The 18,771-nt window shown below is 32.3% G+C and overlaps 1 protein-coding gene across 1 annotated transcript; it reads right to left on the bottom strand.

Annotated features, from left to right (window-relative positions):
- Nucleotides 1–1,940: 1,940 nt before the first annotated feature.
- Nucleotides 1,941–18,084, bottom strand: LOC111703467 (transmembrane protein 45B). Its single transcript, XM_023475416.1, has 11 exons — nt 18,001–18,084; nt 16,763–16,819; nt 15,804–15,860; nt 13,106–13,142; nt 11,980–12,074; nt 11,383–11,494; nt 10,646–10,713; nt 9,990–10,083; nt 8,576–8,672; nt 8,027–8,090; nt 1,941–4,098 (listed from the first exon to the last, which is right to left on the bottom strand). The coding sequence occupies exons 1-11, from the start codon at nt 18,078–18,080 to the stop codon at nt 3,939–3,941; spliced, it is 921 nt and encodes a 306-aa protein (XP_023331184.1). The 5' UTR covers nt 18,081–18,084; the 3' UTR covers nt 1,941–3,938.
- Between the last annotated feature and the right edge of the window lie 687 nt (nt 18,085–18,771).

Raw genomic sequence — 18,771 nt, 5'->3', positions numbered from 1 at the left:
CAAACTGTAAATCTTGTAGTACCAAATCTAAGTTTGAAAAATCAAAGGTTTACACCATCAGGTTTTAAAGATATAGGGATTACAAAATTTGAATTTGTGGCAAATACTTTAAAAGATATGCTTTTATCAAAAAGATACAAAGCTGTATTCCGCTTTTTATATCGTATAATACGTTTTGATTCATAGGTTAGATCTATATTTATAAGAGGGATGGATGTTAAGGTGGTGGTAATTGTAAGAAAATATACTTTAACGATAACTCTACTCAAAGTCTAATTAGAATCTAGCTGACTCTATCTCTAGCCAAAACTCAAGGCTCTCTATCCTTAGCCACAACTCAAGGCTACGTATATGTACGTATTAAACGAATAATCGTGTTGAACTAATTTATTTTATATACAGGTGAAATTCAACTGACCGTAATGGCCAGTCAGGGTCAACATGAAACATGATAAGATCGATAAACGAACATAGATAAATCAGATATTACTAGCATGGTTATATAATTCATTACAGTAATAATTGGACATAATTTGATTCTTTTTTTAAACTTTCAATAAAACTGTATTCGGTTTAAGTTTGGGTCTTAAACACGTGACCTGATATCTGAAAATGTACTTGACGAGGAGGTGTTCGGTGATGAACCATTTTTTGTGGAATCTTCTTAAAAATAGAAAAACCCTCAGAAAACGAATTTATTTCTCATCTCTAGTTGGAGTTAGCTGAAAGATAAGGAAGGAGGGTTGGGTTGGGGGCGACGCAAATGACCGAACTGGAAGTTAAAAAGAAGAATTTATCCCCGTGTTTTATTGGTTTGTATAATGTCCCCACCCTAATAACGTTTAGCGTAGTAGACCCCAATAAACTGAATAATATGCCTTGATTGATATTATACTGGAGACACAGCTAGCAGGGATAATTAATAGATAAATAGATTGATAGATAGATAAATCGATAGACGGATAAAAAGATATAAAGATATACTGATATACAGATAGAACGATAGAAATATAGACAGATAGACAGATAGACAGATAGACAGATATACCGATATACAGATAGGCAGATAAGAGATAGAAAGATAGACAGATAGACAAGAAAACATGTAGACAGATAGACAGATAGACAGACAGTCAGATAGTCAGATAGACAGAAAGACAGATAGACAGATAGACAGATAGACAGATAGACAGATAGACAGATAGTCAGACAGTCAGGGAGACAGATAGACAGATTAGACAGATAGACAGATAGACAAGAAGACTTGTAGACAGATAGACAGATAGACAGATAGACAGATAAACAGACTGCGAACGATAATCTAGANTCGTCTTCATTCATGAAAATATTAAAAGGAAAACGAATTGAATAACACAGATTTGAAAAGTGTTTTATTATTCTAACTTTGATACATCATGATTTACAAACGTGGCAACTAATGATTGTAAATGCGATTTTGAAGTATTTAAAAATAGAGCTTAATGTATCATACAGTAGCCGGCAGTTATGTCAATACAATGAAGACGACTTTTTATTTAAGTTTTGAATATTTACAATTGCTATTTTGAAATTATTAGATTACAAGTAATCAAAGAGAAGCTTTTTTTTAATGACAGCTTTTCAGTTTCCATGATATGTGTATATATCCATGAGCTGTTTAAAATCAAAATTGAAATTGAAGGTCGTCATATTGTATTGATGTATGCAACGACGACTGTGATCAATAACTAAACAGATTTAAAAACACAAGAATATTTCCTATTGAATAAAACAACTACAGATTTAAGTTTAAATTTTGCTATTTCTGAATATATCTAGGGCGAGTGTATAGAAAATATTTATTCCACAAAACATAAAAAGATCGTAATGATCGTTGATAGATGATAGCTAATAATGCCAAATTATGTATCACAAAAAAAGTTCCCAATTTGTGAGTTTTCTTCAACTTGGTCTGTACTTTCTTTAACTTGGTCTGTACTTTCTTCAACTTGGTCTGTACTTTCTTCAACTTGGTCTGTACTTTCTTTAAAAATGTTTAAGACATAAGGATGGTCATATACAATTTTGGGGTTATTTGATAAATTAAAATTTTAACAAAATTCTTTATATCTTGGGTAATTTTAAAGGTTCAAAAAAGACAGTGCAAGGCCAAGAGATATTTTGTGATAATTGGTTTTGACAATCGAATCTGTAAAATCTGTTTTAATAGTGTCACAATATCGTATATCAAGAACCATCATGCTAGTGGAACAAACTGTATTTTAACTTTGTTTCTATAAAGTTGCATATATTTCAGCTGTCTATGAAATTATTCTGTATAGCCTTATGTTAAAATACAATGTTGAAAAAGAAAGGCAAACCTATTTCTAAAGTATTAACGTACAATGTTATAACATTGGCACTAAATTAATTTGTTATGTGTAAATTATACATTCAAATATGTCATTATTATAGAAGTGCATATTTATTATATACATAATACATATTTAATTATTTGATGTGAAATTACGTTTTCAAAACATAAACGGCTCATTAATCATTACTTATTGTACACATACAGCGTATCCCACATCACATTAGATCGTTTATAACTCTAAATTGAGATTTTAGGGACTAATCAGAAAATTTAAAAAGAATGAATAATTTAAAAAAATGTAATAGGCTAATATAACAATTATCTTGAAGAAAAGGCCAGGTTTTTTGAGTATTATGTACGTATTTTGGCTGTAAAGCTTGGAGATAATCCAATATGATATGGGACGATCTATAGCTTAGCTACAAGGTATTTCACAAAAAATATGTATTTTTAATTTAAAATTGTTTGCAGCATTCATACCTCATCCTGATTTTTACCTAATTCTTTAAAATTCAATATTTCTAATCAACATTGAAAAAGTTAACGGTCAGCAGATAATAGTTAACAGTCATAATAAAAAATATTCTAAAGAATGGATCTTTGCCACAACCTCAAATTTTCTAATTCCTATATCTTTGCAACCTAATGGTGTAAACCTTTCATATTTCAAACTTTTTGGACTTTTGTTGTTTTTGGCATTGCTTCATAATGCTTTCTTTGGCATGAGATATTATATTTTGAATAGGATTATTTTAATATATAAATTTATAAACACCCTTATATATTGTTGCCGTTCCCAGCAATACATATATAAACCTATTCATTTGTAATATATGTGAATTCTATTCCAATGTAAACTTTTTATGTAGGTTCCGAGGTAGGGAGGGGTTATATGCAGTTTCCAAGATAGGGAGGGGTTTTATGCAGTTTCCAAGATAGGGAGGGGTTTTATGCAGTTTCCAAGGTAGGGAGAGGTTATATGCAGTTTCCAAGGTAGGGAGGGGTTTTATGCAGTTTCAAGGTAGGGAGGGGTTTTATGCAGTTTCCAAGGTAGGGAGGAGTTATATGCAGTTTCCAAGGTAGGGAGGGGTTTTATGCAGTTTCCAAGGTAGGGAGGGGTTTTATGCAGTTTCCAAGGTAGGGTTTGGGTTTTATGCAGTTCCAAGGTAGGGAGGGGTTTATGCAGTTTCCAAGGTAGGGAGAGGTTATATGCAGTTTCCAAGGTAGGGAGGGGTTTTATGCAGTTTCCAAGGTAATGAGGGGTTTTATGCAGTTTCCAAGGTAGGGAGAAGTTATATGCAGTTTCCAAGGTAGGGAGGGGTTTTATGCAGTTTCCAAGGTAGGGAGGGGTTTTATGCAGTTTCCGAGGTTGGGAGGATTTTATGCAGTATCCGAGGTAGGGAGGGGTTATATTCAGTTTCCGAGGTAGGGAGGGGTTTTATGCAGTTTCCGAATTTGGGAGGGGTTATATGCAGTTTCCGAGGAAGGGAGGGGTTATATGCAGTTTCCGAGGTTGGGAGGGGTTATATGCAGTTTCCGAGGTTGAGAGGGTTTTATACAGTTTCCGAGGTAGGGAGGGGTTTTATGCAGTTTCCGAGGTTGGGAGAGGTAAGTATTCTTCATATGCTCCTTCCAATAAGGTTTCTTCTTCATCAATACAGCTCTGCAGGGTTTCTTTCACTTGACAGCCTGCAGAGGAGCAGCTATCATACTGGGTTTCATTTTCATATTCTTCTCCCAACCTAATGCAATAGATGTTAGCTTAGAGAAAGAAGCCATTAAGTAAAACTATTTCAATGCCGTAGAAATAGAACTTATTAATAAACATGGAGTTTCTTGTCACGTTATTTTCATTGGAGGGTGATGATTCTTTTCTTGTACTGTCCCGTTCTACCGTTTATATATGCTTTTGTTTATTGTAATGTACAAGTCATGCTCTAGAGGCCTATAAGTCGTGTCGGTTCAGTTTTTAGTTATATCGTGCTGTTTGGTTTCTTTAGTAGGGCCCGACAGGAAAAATATGTATTGGCGAAACTGGTCAAAGAAAATTGAGCCAATACATATTTTTCCTGTGGGGTCCTACTAAAGAAACCAAACAGCTCGATATAAAATGGAGTACCGTCTGCAAAGCATGTATAATCATATGGTAGGGCGAACCGCGTCAGTTGTCTCTCCCTTCTATTCCTTACTCCCTGGGTGTAAGGCAGAATAATTGTAATAGGGAAGGGATGAAGGATTATTTTCTGTTGAGAAATTAATTCAAAACGTTTAAAGGGACTGTAAGCGTAATTTCAAGTGACCCTCCATGCAAAGAAGGCAATGTTGCCCAATTTACAACGGTACCCTTGAAACCTTTGTCTGATCAAGTATGAATTAGATATCAATGTTTTTGTTTTTTAAACTGTTTACTTTCATTTTCGGGTTCTCTGCGAAAGTAAAGCAACGGAGAAACTCAAAGAAATAAACACTTTTCGACTCAGAAAAACGACAAATTCTTCCACATTTTTTGATCAGATTAAGCTGGTACCGTTGTAAATCGGGCAGCATAGCACGCAAAGCTGGTGTATATTTGAATATCCGAGCTGGGCCGACCATTTCGCTCCTAGTTTGGACTTTACAGACAACTTACAATTACTAATGTGGCAGACCTGTGTGATTACCATCTTTGCACGGAGGGTCACGTAAAATTACGCTTACAGTCCCTTTAACAGAGATTGTTGCCGTCCTCAGCAAGACATATATATATTACCTATTTATTCGTAATATATTTCCCATTTAAACTTTGTCACAAATTCAAGTTTTTTTCAATTCCTTTATCTTTGCTACCTGTGTGATATTTCAATTTTGGATTATTTGATTTAACAGCATTCACCGTTGAAAATATCAAAGGTCAAAGACATTGGGTTAGAAAGATATATAGGATTACAAAATTTGAGTTTGTAGCAAAATTATTTCAATTTTTTCCTTTATTTTGGATGAAAGACTAACATTTTCAGCACGCATATTATAAACGTATTTTTACTTTTGACAGCATCATGAGAAAGCCAGCAAAAAGAAATTGAAAACTTTAATAAAATGGCTGAATTATGAAAATTTAATAAAATTGGAGAAATTGGAAAAATTAAATATTAACTTTATTATCAATTTTTAAAATAGAATTGTAGTACGCACGCACATGTAACACATTTAAGTAAACTGCTCTGGTATTATAAATAGACTAGGCTTTTAGGGCGCTTCGCGCCCATCTTCTTTTTAAATTGTGAACATATTCTTTTTGTTTACATGTTTAAACAAAGAAGAAAAAAATTTTGCGGATATAAAAAAAATATTCGCGGATTTTCAAGAATTTAATTTTTTTACAAAATTATAAACCTTTAAAACACATTTTTTTTTAATCATTCATAAACTTTCCCTGTGATCACGTGATGTCCCAAAAAAAATTTGGGCCCGATCGGTTCAGCCGTTTTGACGTTTATTGGATACAAACAAACAGACAAACAGACAGACAAGCCAAATTTATATATAGATTAGAACTTTGCTCTGAGAAATTTTCAGTTTTCAAAATGTCTTACAAAAAATTAAGGGGATGATAACTTTAATGTGTTTTTTAAAGAATAATTAATCTTTTATTTGAAAAGGAAATGCCATATTACTTTACAGAAGTTGAATATAGCCTTTTGTCTATAACCAAATTACAACCATGCCCTGTAAACCTTTATTCATGTATTGATTGATAGTGGTGTTCTTTCTTTCCTTCAATTACAGGTTAAACGGTAACTATTGTGAATCATTTTTGGCAAGTTTAAAGGAACTGTAGACGTAATTAAAGGATTTAAAGGAACTGTAGACATAATTTCATGTGACCCACCTTTGTAGAGTGGTGTATCCGACACCATGAACAATTTACCCTTTAAACCATTAAATAATTAAAGATGACGGAAATATTCTTATTAATCTACAGAAACGCTTATGATTATTAATAACTTGAAGTTTCCAAGGAAATATAAATTTCAACTTATCAGAAGAAAAACAATTCGATGATACAATCCGTTTCCAGAAATTAGAACACAAATCTAGAGATAAACACACTGAATTCTCTACCTTCGATGATCTGACATATGTTTAAAGGGTACCGTTGTAAATCAGACATGCCTCTTTATAATTGGAGGTTCACTGTAAATTACGCCTACAGTCCCTTTAACTCAAAGATGCCATATCGACCTTTTTCTCATCAAGAATAAATGAGATTTGTTCAACGAGGTTATATTGTATAGAGTGATGATGTACGCTAATCCTTTACTAATTTTACAGGCCATAAACTATACCGAGAGCGTACTGCTGATTTGTTTATTTAACCCTATTCCCGCTGGGGGGGGGTCAATTTGACCCCCCCCTGTAGTTTTTTTTACATAACTCAAAAAGTATTGGTCTGAGGCTGTTGTGGGCCTGATCGGTTCAGCCGTTTTGACGTTTATTGGATACAAACAGACAGACAGACAAACAAACAAACAGACAGACAGACAAGCCAAATTTATATATAGATTAGAAGGAACTTTTAATATAAAAATTTGGATCGAAAAGTTTTGCAGGAAAAAGGAAATATTAATTATCAAAAAATGAAGAGAGCGATGATATTATGGAATAATTTTGCAAATCAAATTTTAATTATTAGATTGCATTTTCATTGAACTCGTTTCAATCAAAAAATGAAAAAGAATATTAAGAATGAATTATGAAAATAAATAAAAAATAAACAATAAATTATAAATTAAAAGTATTTTCAAATTATAGAGAAAGGAAAATACTTAAAGTTTGAACAACACTTCAAAACATAATTATTCATTTCAGGTAATAAATCATTCTTAAGTAGGGATGGACATCATTTTTAAACATTTAGGATTTTTTGACGTTAATAGTGGTTATCGAGAATGTGAACTGTTTATAATATTGCAAAATTGTATTCTAGATAAGTTTGAAATATTTTGCATAAAATTAAACTTATCAATCAAGCATACAATTTTGATATAAGATGTACAGCTAGCTCAGATTCTTGTGAGCTTCATAAAATTGTTTGATTTATAATTTGATCGAGAAAATATGTGTTCGATTTAACTTTTGATTGACTCCCAAGAGCCATGAGACCAAGTACTGGCCCAATTCTTAAAGAGACCGTTCACTTATTTGGATAATTTCAGGGTAAACTAATTAGCCTATTCGCTGTTGATCGGTATTAGTCTGAAAGACAACTGTGGCCGGAGAAAAAGCCGATTTTCGTTAAGAATTCGAGCGCAAAGGTATGGTACCGCAAAGGTATGGTACTCTGCAAAGGTTGGTACTGAAAAGGTATGGTACGTACATAGATTTTTCTCTTTTCTATGTTATACTTTATTGTTGGCAAATGCATTTGAAATTAAAAATGAAGACAACTTAAAATTGGAAAGTCTTTGCAACAAACTCAAAGTTTTAAATACCCATATCTTTTCAACCTGATGGTGTGAACCTTATGTATTTCAAATCTAGATTATTTGGTCTGACAGAATTCATAGATTGAAATATTTATGGTCTACGACATTGGGTCGCAAAGATATGGGGATTAGAAAATCACAGTTTGTAGCAAAGACTCAATTCCTTTAAAGAATGTCGAATTAAAATTGAAGAACACTTGATTACCTTATATGGCGTGAAGAAATTATATCGGGAAATCTTTTTGCCACAGTTAAATAAACCAGACACCCTGTAATCAATAAAAAGGTTTATTTGAATAAAAAGAAGTAACATTTAATATTAGTTAAGCAAAATAGTTGATGTTTTATAATTCCGTTTTGTAACTGTCTGAAGTGTCTTAAGTCTTAACAGAAAAAGAAATATCATTATTAAAAAAAAACATAAAAACAACACAATTAGAAAACCATTGACTATTATTGAACCATAATAATTTTAAGTGGAACGTGTGTGGATTTTTTAGAAACGACCCGCTGATTTTACCAAAGAACTATTAAATTAGCTTTCTTTTATATCAATTAAAAATATTATTATTCTTTAAATTATAATAATCTCTAATATTCGATAAAATTATTCGATTGAAAATTATATATTATTATTTTATTATTTTATTTTTCACAATACTAATAGTTGTACTATAAAGTATATTATTATCATGCCCTTGGTTATTACTTTATTTTTTACGTTTTGTATTTCTTTATTAAAATAACAAATTACCTATTCCAGCCTGGAGGAGTATTATAGCAGCGATATGCCAGGCAAATATCATTGTTATTATCATCATATCATCGTGTGTAGTCCATACACCCCCTCCCTTTAATAGATATAAGGGGAATCAAAAGAGTTGGCGAGTTGAATTTGGGCCCTCATATTATTATAAAATGACTTTTGGCTCATGAAAATTTAAACATACTATTCTTCCTGGTTTTGTAAATGATATTTATAAAAAGCAAATATGTACACATTTAAATAGACTTTTCAGTAAATTCCTTGCGCAGCAGATATACAGTCTGCGAGTCTTCTGAGGTCCGAGAGAATAAAAAATATCTGTAGAAACCTACCAAAGAAATGTAGAGAATGACAGATGTATGTAGAAACCTACCAAAGGATTGTTGAGAATGAAAAATATCTGTAGAAACCTACCAAAGGATTGTAGAGAATAAAATATATCTTAAGAAACCTACCAAAGGGTTATATGAAATGAAAGAGATCTGTAGAAGAAACCTACCAAAGGGTTTTAGAGAATGAAGGATATTTGTAGAAACCTACCAAAGGACTGTAGAGAATGAAAGAGATCTGTAGAAACAAACCAAAGGTTTGTAGAATGAAGGATATTTGTAGAAACCTACCAAAGGATTGTTAGAGAATAAAAGAGATCTGTAGAAACAAACCAAAGGTTTGTAGAGTGAAGGATAGTTGTAGAAACCTACCAAAGGATTGGTAGAGAATAAAAGAGATTTGTAGAAACCTACCAAAGGATTGTAGAGAATGAAAGATAGTTGTAGAAACCTACCAAAGGATTGGTAGAGAATAAAAGAGATTTGTAGAAACCTACCAAAGGATTGTAGAGAATGAAAGATAGTTGTAGAAACCTACCAAAGGATTGGTAGAGAATAAAAGAGATTTGTAGAAACCTACCAAAGGATTGTAGAGAATGAAAGATAGTTGTAGAAACCTACCAAAGGATTGTAGAGAATGAAAGATATATGTAGAAACCTACCACAGGATTGTAGAGAATGAAAGAGATCTGTAGAAACCTACCAAAGGATTGTAGAGAATGAAAGAGATTTGTAGAAACCTACCAAAGGATTGTAGAGAATGAAAGATATATGTAGAAACCTACCACAGGATTGTAGAGAATGAAAGAGATTTGTAGAAACCTACCAAAGGATTGTAGAGAATGAAAGAGATTTGTAGAAACCTACCAAAGGATTGTAGAGAATGAAAGATAGTTGTAGAAACCTACCAAAGGATTGGTAGAGAATAAAAGAGATTTGTAGAAACCTACCAAAGGATTGTAGAGAATGAAAGATAGTTGTAGAAACCTACCAAAGGATTGTAGAGAATGAAAGATATATGTAGAAACCTACCACAGGATTGTAGAGAATGAAAGAGATCTGTAGAAACCTACCAAAGGATTGTAGAGAATGAAAGAGATCTGTAGAAACCAAGTTCCCTGCAGAAATACAGCAAATGTCCTTCCAAGTCCAAAAAGTACGTTTTCCCTGATTGAAAAATTGTAGTCAAAAATCTGTCAATTTTAAAGGTTTTTCATTTTCAGGATAAGATTTTTAGTTTAAGCTGTTTTAGTTTCCTTTTATTGTAACGATGGTTTACGTAAAAAAAAAACAATATAGAAGATGATTTTAAAAATTATACCATATCTATATATATACTTGTCTGTTTGTTAGTTTCTCTGTATGTTGTCCATCAAATGTTGAAAATCCGCGAAATTTTAAAAGAAAATCCGAAAACTTTTTTGTTTTCGTCTTACAATGAATACAAAGGTTTATATATTACAATTGTCTCAAAAAATCCATTTTTTTTCAAAAATTTTGAAAACCTACGACAAAAATTTATTAAATCCAATATGCTCTCAGATAAAGCCATAATTAAAAGTTAAATTATAAGATGGGTGAAAAGCAGCCTGAAACCCTTGCTTTATAAAACTGGTTAAATAAAAAACAATGAACGTAAAAAATCCTTCCGCGGCATGAGAATGAATAATAGAGTAGAAGATATAGGAAGGATGAAGGGATGAATAGATGAATGGATGAATGTATTCACCTGTTAAATGTCTCAAGAATTGTGAAGCTCACTGTAAGTAGTATGGCGTAAACCAGAAAAGTATGCAACTAAATGTATTTATTTTTAATGTGAAACTTTTTTAGAAAACCCCTACCTGCACTTTAACCTATATTGGACATAAAACCAACCTATACATGAACCAAACCTGAAGTTGAACTCAATCTGTACATGAACCCATCCCGTACAAAAAAAACCAGCCTGTACATAAACTCAACCTGTACAAAAAAACAATCTCAACATAAATATAACCTATAAATAAACCCAACTTGTACATAAGCCCTACCCGTACACATATATGCTATACCTGTAAAAAACCCCAACCTCTAAATAACCCAAGCCTGTACATAAACTCAAACTGTACATGAACTCTACCTGTAAATAAACCCACCCTGTAAATCAGCCCTACCCGTACATAAACCCAATCTTTTCATAACCCACATTGTACAGAAACCAACTCTGTACATAAACCCCACCTGGACATATACCCATCCTGTGCATAAACCCACCCTGTACATAATCCCAGCCTGTGCATAAACCCAATTTGTACATAAACCCAGCCTGTACATAAACCCAGCCTGTACATAAACCCATCCAATATATAAATACAACATATATATACCCACCCTGTACAAGGACCCAACCATTACAGTATACACAAACCCACCCTGTACATAAACCCATCCTGTACATAAACCCACCCTGTACATGACCCCTACCTGTACGTCTATCTCCGTCCTTCCGTGAAGATGCCAGGAGAAGAGAAATGCTTCAACTCCGAACCCAACAGCAGCAGATATATAATCCAGTTGAGGAGGGAGGACACCGGGTCTAGTGATTATTTTTGGTTTGGAGAAATATAATAAAACATTGTTTTGATAAAATATTTAATTTTTGTCAAATTTTTGGATTGATTAAATATCCTGTTTGAAAAAACATATTTGGTTTTGTCACCTATTTGCTACAGAAAATTTGTTGATTTCCCTAATACTTGGTTTGGTTGAAAAAACATTAAGAAGGTCACCGCACATGTTTTTGTTGCATTTTAAAGTTATTGCTAAACATTAAACAAAACCTGTAAAAGTTCCCAAAAAACCTGTAAAAGTTCCCAAAAAACCTGTAAAAGTTTCCAATAAAACATGTAAAAGTTTCCCAAAAAAAATGTAAAAGTTTCCAAAAAAAAAATTGAAAAGTTTCCAACAAAATCTGTAAAAGAATTTCCAAAAGTTATGTAAACGTTTCGAACAAAACATTAAAAGTTTGCAAAAAAAACATACATTTAAAGTTTCCAACAAAAAGTTTGCCACAAAACAAACCTGTAAAAATTTACAACATCCACTACTCCATTTAATGCAAAGAATCCAAACATAGTAATATGTTGACCATTCCCCAAATGGACGAATTTTCCGTCCTAAAATACGGAAAATGTTTACTTTTTTTACATACTAAGTATACTGTTACTTACAAAGAATAAGACTGTAAAGACTACAGACAATCTAAGTATGACGTATCAAGGTTAAATTAAGTCTTCTGCTCTAAATATAATATTTTAATGGCTTATTTAAAGATTTGGCAAAGAAAGAAAAAAAAATTACAGTTGCAGGGAATCGTGAATATAAGGAAATAGACAGTTTAAATTCTGCACAGTCGTCTATGAAGTCTCATCTTTTGTGGGTAACCGTTTATCCGTCATTAGGTTGCATATACTACAGTGGAGGAGATCAGAGAAAACACGACATAGTGTTTGTAGTATCCTGGCACCATATTTCTTTCATACTAAATATTTATAAATGATGTGACAATATTATGGAACCACCTGGGGTTTAAACTAAATATTACTTTACTTGATTAATTGTGACAATAATCATTAAAATAAGTAATAATACAATATAGTCCTTTGGAGACATGATACTAATGATTTAAATAGACTGAGGCCAAATTTAAAGAATTTGAGCCGCGGCTCAAATATGGTTGGTTCCCCTTAAAATTGTATTCAATGTTTCAAGAATGTAACCAGTTTTTGGCGGATTTTAGACGCGGATCAAATCATTAAATTCGGACACTGTTAGTGTATTTTCAAATGACCCTCCTTTTTCAAAGAACCCACAAAATTAAAAAAAAAATCATGGATATCTAATTCATACTTGATCATTTAAGTGTACTGCTGTAAATAGGACCTTGCCATCTTTGCATGGAGAGTCACCAGAAAGTACGCGTACAGTACCTTTAAATTACCAGAAAGTATGCGTACAGTCCCTTTAAATTACCAGAAAGTACGCGTACAGTCCCTTTAAAAGACCAGAAAGTATGCGTAAAGTCCCTTTAAATGACCAGAAAGTACTCGTACAGTCCCTTTAAATGACCAGAAAGAACGCGTACAGTCCCTTTAAATGACCAGAAAGTACGCGTACAGTCCCTTTAATGAAATGACCTTAAACTAACCTGAAATCCTGTAACTGTTTCGCCAACAATTCCAATGCTGAACAAAGTTTATTCAAATTTATTCTGCTAGGCTTATAGAGCACTTCGCGCCTATCTTCTATTTCAATTTTTAATTGGGTCTCTTTCTGTGAGCATCTTTTCTTTATACAATGAAAAACAATAACAAAAACAAGTTCGCGGATAAAATGATATTTTTTCGCAAATTTTCTAAATTTAACAAAAATCAAAAACTTTTAGACACAAATTTGTGTAATTTTGAGCATCCATAAACCTTCCCTGGGGAATGGGGATATGTGAGGTCCCACACAAAATTTAGGCCCGATTAGTTCATCCGTTTGGACGTTAATTGGATACCACAGTCGGACAGACATATAAGCAGACACCATGACAGACAGACAGACAAATAAAGTATATACATAAATGTCAGTTATTTTCAAAGGTGAAACAGGGGTATTTTGTGGATAAAGAGTGGATTTTTTGGTGCTCCAAAAGTGCACGTCACAAACGAAGTTAGTTAGTATATTATACTAGAAATTCAAGGCGCTTCGCGCCCTTCTTTCTAGCCTTTTAGGGCGCTTTGCGCCCATCTTCTATTTAAATTGTGAACATGTTCTTTTTGTTTACATTTAAAAAACAAAGAAGAAATTTTTTTTTTGTATTTTGAAAAAAAAATCGCGGATTTTCAGGAATTAAAATTTTTTTTACAAAATTAAAAACCTTTAAAACACATTTATTTTTTATTTTTATCATTCATAAACCTTCCCTGTTGTCACGTGATGTCCCACAAAAAATTTGGGCCCGATCGGTTCAGCCGTTTTGACGTTTATTGGATACAAACAAACAGACAAACAGACAGACAAGCCAAATTTATATATAGATTAGAACTTTGCTCTGAGAAATTTTCAGTTTTCAAAATGTCTTACAAAAAATTAAGGGGATGATAACTTTAATGTGTTTTTTAAAGAATAATTAATCTTTTATTTGAAAAGGAAATGCCATATTACTTTACAGAAGTTGAATATAGCCTTTTGTCTATAACCAAATTACAACCATGCCCTGTAAACCTTTATTCATGTATTGATTGATAGTGGTGTTCTTTCTTTCCTTCAATTACAGGTTAAACGGTAACTATTGTGAATCATTTTTGGCAAGTTTAAAGGAACTGTAGACGTAATTAAAGGATTTAAAGGAACTGTAGACATAATTTCATGTGACCCACCTTTGTAGAGTGGTGTATCCGACACCATGAACAATTTACCCTTTAAACCATTAAATAATTAAAGATGACGGAAATATTCTTATTAATCTACAGAAACGCTTATGATTATTAATAACTTGAAGTTTCCAAGGAAATATAAATTTCAACTTATCAGAAGAAAAACAATTCGATGATACAATCCGTTTCCAGAAATTAGAACACAAATCTAGAGATAAACACACTGAATTCTCTACCTTCGATGATCTGACATATGTTTAAAGGGTACCGTTGTAAATCAGACATGCCTCTTTATAATTGGAGGTTCACTGTAAATTACGCCTACAGTCCCTTTAACTCAAAGATGCCATATCGACCTTTTTCTCATCAAGAATAAATGAGATTTGTTCAACGAGGTTATATTGTATAGAGTGATGATGTACGCTAATCCTTTACTAATTTTACAGGCCATAAACTATACCGAGAGCGTACTGCTGATTTGTTTATTTAACCCTATTCCCGCTGGGGGGGGGTCAATTTGACCCCCCCCTGTAGTTTTTTTTACATAACTCAAAAAGTATTGGTCTGAGGCTGTTGAAATTTTCTGACTTTTCTTACATACCCAAAGCCCTCCCTTTAGGCCTAAAACCGGGCTTTAATACTAACTGCCTGAGTCCTCAGGCACACTGCCTGAATGACTGCTTTTGCCTGTAGCAAACTAAATCTTTGTTTTGGCCCACTTTCACTTGTCAGATTTTGATAAAATTTAGCTTTTTGGAAAGCCTATGACATAAGGAAACGGATTGCACAAGTTTTGCGAAAAAAAAATTGCAAATCTTTTGCAAAAAACCTGTCAAAGGAAATTTGCACATTTTTAGTTTTTCTTGATTAAAAATCAGGTTATTTAAAATTTTGCAAAATTTTTTGCATATTTGAAATGGCATGGTCAAGGGCTTTTTAAAAATGTATAATTTGTCATTTTTTGGACAAATTTTTTTTTGCAAACATTTTTACTATAAAACTGGATTTTGCGATAAAAAATTCAATTTTCGCAAATTTGCAAATTTTTTTGCAGATTCTAAAAGTAGAGCACAAGAGCTTTCTAATGATGTATCATTTGTCATATTTGGACATAAAACATGGGATTTAGAGGGGGGGGTCAAATTGACCCCCCCCCAGCGTATCCTGGTTTTCAAGTACCCCAGCGGAGATAGGGTTAAGTTGATTCTGGTCTAACCTATAGTATATCAATATTAGTAGACAGTTGAAAGTGTACAGTATAGCTAACTGAGCACACAGGTAGAGAACTATCATTCCCCTGGATATCTTTACTTTTCTAACTGAAACTTGATTATTTCTAATTGTGATGAGAAATCGTGCAAACGAGCAGATGAATGAATTTTCAGAATTAAAACATTTTAAATGTTGGAAGACGACGCTATCTTTGTTACTCAGGTAGAGGTATAGAGGGTACCACTGTGAATCGGACTAAAAAACATCTACCTGATAAGCGTGAGTTTGATGACTGCTTCCAAGGGAAAGTTAGATAAACAGTTGCATCTAGAATTCATCAATAATCAATTTCTAATTTAAATCTGATTTTTTGTAATTTATAATTAAACTCTTAATTTAAAAATAAACGTCTCTGATCAAACAAAATTGAGAAAAAAGAATCAAAATCTATGCAAAAAAAAATAAAAACAAAGGATCCAAATCTATGCAAAAAAAAATAAGAACAAAGGATCCAAATCTATGCAAAAAAAATAAGAACAAAGGATCCAAATCTATGCAAAAAAATAAGAACAAGGATCCAAATCTATGCAAAAAAAATAAGAACAAAGGATCAAAATCTATGCAAAAAAATAAGAACAAAGGATCAAAATCTATGAAAAAAAAACTAGAACAAAGGATTAAAATCTATGCAAATAATTGAGAAAAAGGATCAAAATCTATGAAATTAATTGAGAAAAAGGATTAAAATATTTACAAAATAATTGAGAAAAAAGGATTAAAATATTTACAAAATAATTGAGAAAAAATGCTTAAAATATTTGCAAAATAATTAAGAAAAAGGATTAAAATATTTGCAAAATAATTGAGAAAAAAGGATTAAAATCTATGCAAAATATTTAAAAATGAAATAAATAAACAATGTTTAGAAACTATTAAGGATTGTTCCTGCAAAGTTATGTGTGCTTTTTAAAGGGACAGTAAGCGTAATTTCAAATAACCCTCCATGTAAAGATGGCAATACCTGGTTCTCAACAGTACCATTAAAAACTTTTTCTGATCAAGTATGAATTAGATATCGATGCTATAATTTTGAAAACTGATTATTTTCAATTGTGGTTTCTTTATAATAGTGACCTGCGTATTTCTACTGCAGGAAAACATAAAGTATTCGGGGAATTGGAGGGTCACTTAAAATTACACGCACAGTCCCTTTAAATTATGTTATTTACCTGAAGCTGGATGAATTAAAATATTTTCTTTTGCTGAGTCGAGATTCAAAATATCTCCTTTAATTAGTAGATATAATTTCTTGAGTAAAATTTTAAAAACTCATTAAAAATTGTTAATGAAAATTAGATAACGTTTCTTAACCCAAACACAAATACGTAATTGTCAGAAACCCGTTGTTTTTCTTTCAATTTTCGGCGTGTTTAGTTGAACATCAATATCGGTTTCTATAATTAGACCTTTTATTTTTAACTTTTATATAGGTGGACTTTAGATATCTAATTAAATCATGAATTAATTACTGAAATGTCTCTTACTCTTGGAGGAAAAGCATATTTGAGAAAGGAGATGAGGGGGGGGCGGTATACCTTTATATGGATACCATCCACCATATAGAGAAGGATATAAAGAAAGGGGGGGTATATACCTATATATGATAATATGGATACCATCCACCATATGAAGAAGGATATAAAGAAAGGGGGGGTGTACCTATATATGGATATCATCCACCTTATAGAGAAGGATATAAAGAAAGGGGGGTATACCTATATATGGATATCATCCACATTATAGAGAAGGATATAAAGAAAGGGGGGGATGTATACCTCTATATGGATACCATCTACCAGATATACAAGGATATAAAGAAAGGGGGGTATACCTCTATATGGATACAATCCACCATATAGAGAAAGATATAAAGAAAGGGGGGTATACCTATATATGGATATCATCCACCATATAGAGAAGGATATAAAGAAAGGGGGGGTATACCTATATATGGATATCATCCACCATATAGAGAAGGATATAAAGAAAGGGGGTATACCTATATATGGATATCATCCACCATATAGAGAAGGATATAAAGAAAGAGGGGGGGTATACCTATATATGGATATCATCCACCATATGTAGAAGGCTATAAAGAAAGGGGGGGTATACCTATATATGGATATCATCCACCATATAGAGAAGGATATAAAGAAAGGGGGGGTATATACCTATATATGGATACCATCTACCAGATAGAGAAGGATATACAGAAAAGGGGGTTATACCTGTATATAGATATCATCCACCATATAGAGAAGGATATAAAGAAAGGGGGTGGTATGTACCTATATATGGATATCATCTACCATATAGAGAAGGATATAAAGAAAGGGGTGGTATACCTCTATATGGATATCATCTACCATATAGAGAAGGATATAAAGAAAGGGGTGGTATATACCTATATATGGATACCATCCACCAAAGAGAGAAGGATATAAAAAATGTTCCAGGAAGAACGTGACCCATAAACGAACCCATTTTGTTACCTAAAATATAATTTTACAAAAAAAATACATTTTTAAAATTTTAAATACAACTTTATTCCAAAAACAAAATTAAAAGTTTGAAAATTTTAAAAGTTCATAATTTCTATTTAAAGGGACGGTCAGTTTAATTTCAAGTGAACACACAATGTCGATCAGCTCAAGTATGAATCAAACATCTATGTTTTTTGTTTTTTGTTTTACTTTTCATTTTCATGTGTGGTTTCTCCGTAAAAGTGACTTGTGCATTTCTTGCTTTAAAGAAACAACGGTGAAATTATCAGAATAGAACACTTTTCGAGTCAGAAATTATACATTATCTTTCACACATTTGATCAGATTTGAGGTTTTCAGCTCAAATTCTTGAATAAATGATTAAATAATGTTCCTGTTCACTGTGTGTGTACCTTTACACTAAAGAGTCTACACGTTAGAAACAATGACTTTCTCCCAAACAATGATGATTATATGATACAAGAAAATTACTTGGAGTTTATTCATTATCAATTATGACGTTACAGAACTTTCAATCATAACAATTAGTTTAGTTCAGTTTGAGCAAATGTTTGTAAATAATTTTTAATTGATAAAAATCAAGTCCACCATAATCATGCCTCATTTTTCCGTGCATCTATGATCTACAATCGATCATTTCTACCCGACCGCTATTCCACCAGACCCCTTAT

Source organism: Eurytemora carolleeae, unplaced genomic scaffold, assembly GCF_000591075.1.
Source record: "Eurytemora carolleeae unplaced genomic scaffold, Eaff_2.0 scaffold504, whole genome shotgun sequence".
NCBI classification, from domain to species: Eukaryota; Metazoa; Arthropoda; class Copepoda; order Calanoida; family Temoridae; genus Eurytemora; species Eurytemora carolleeae.
This window is presented reverse-complemented; position numbering and strand designations above follow the sequence as displayed.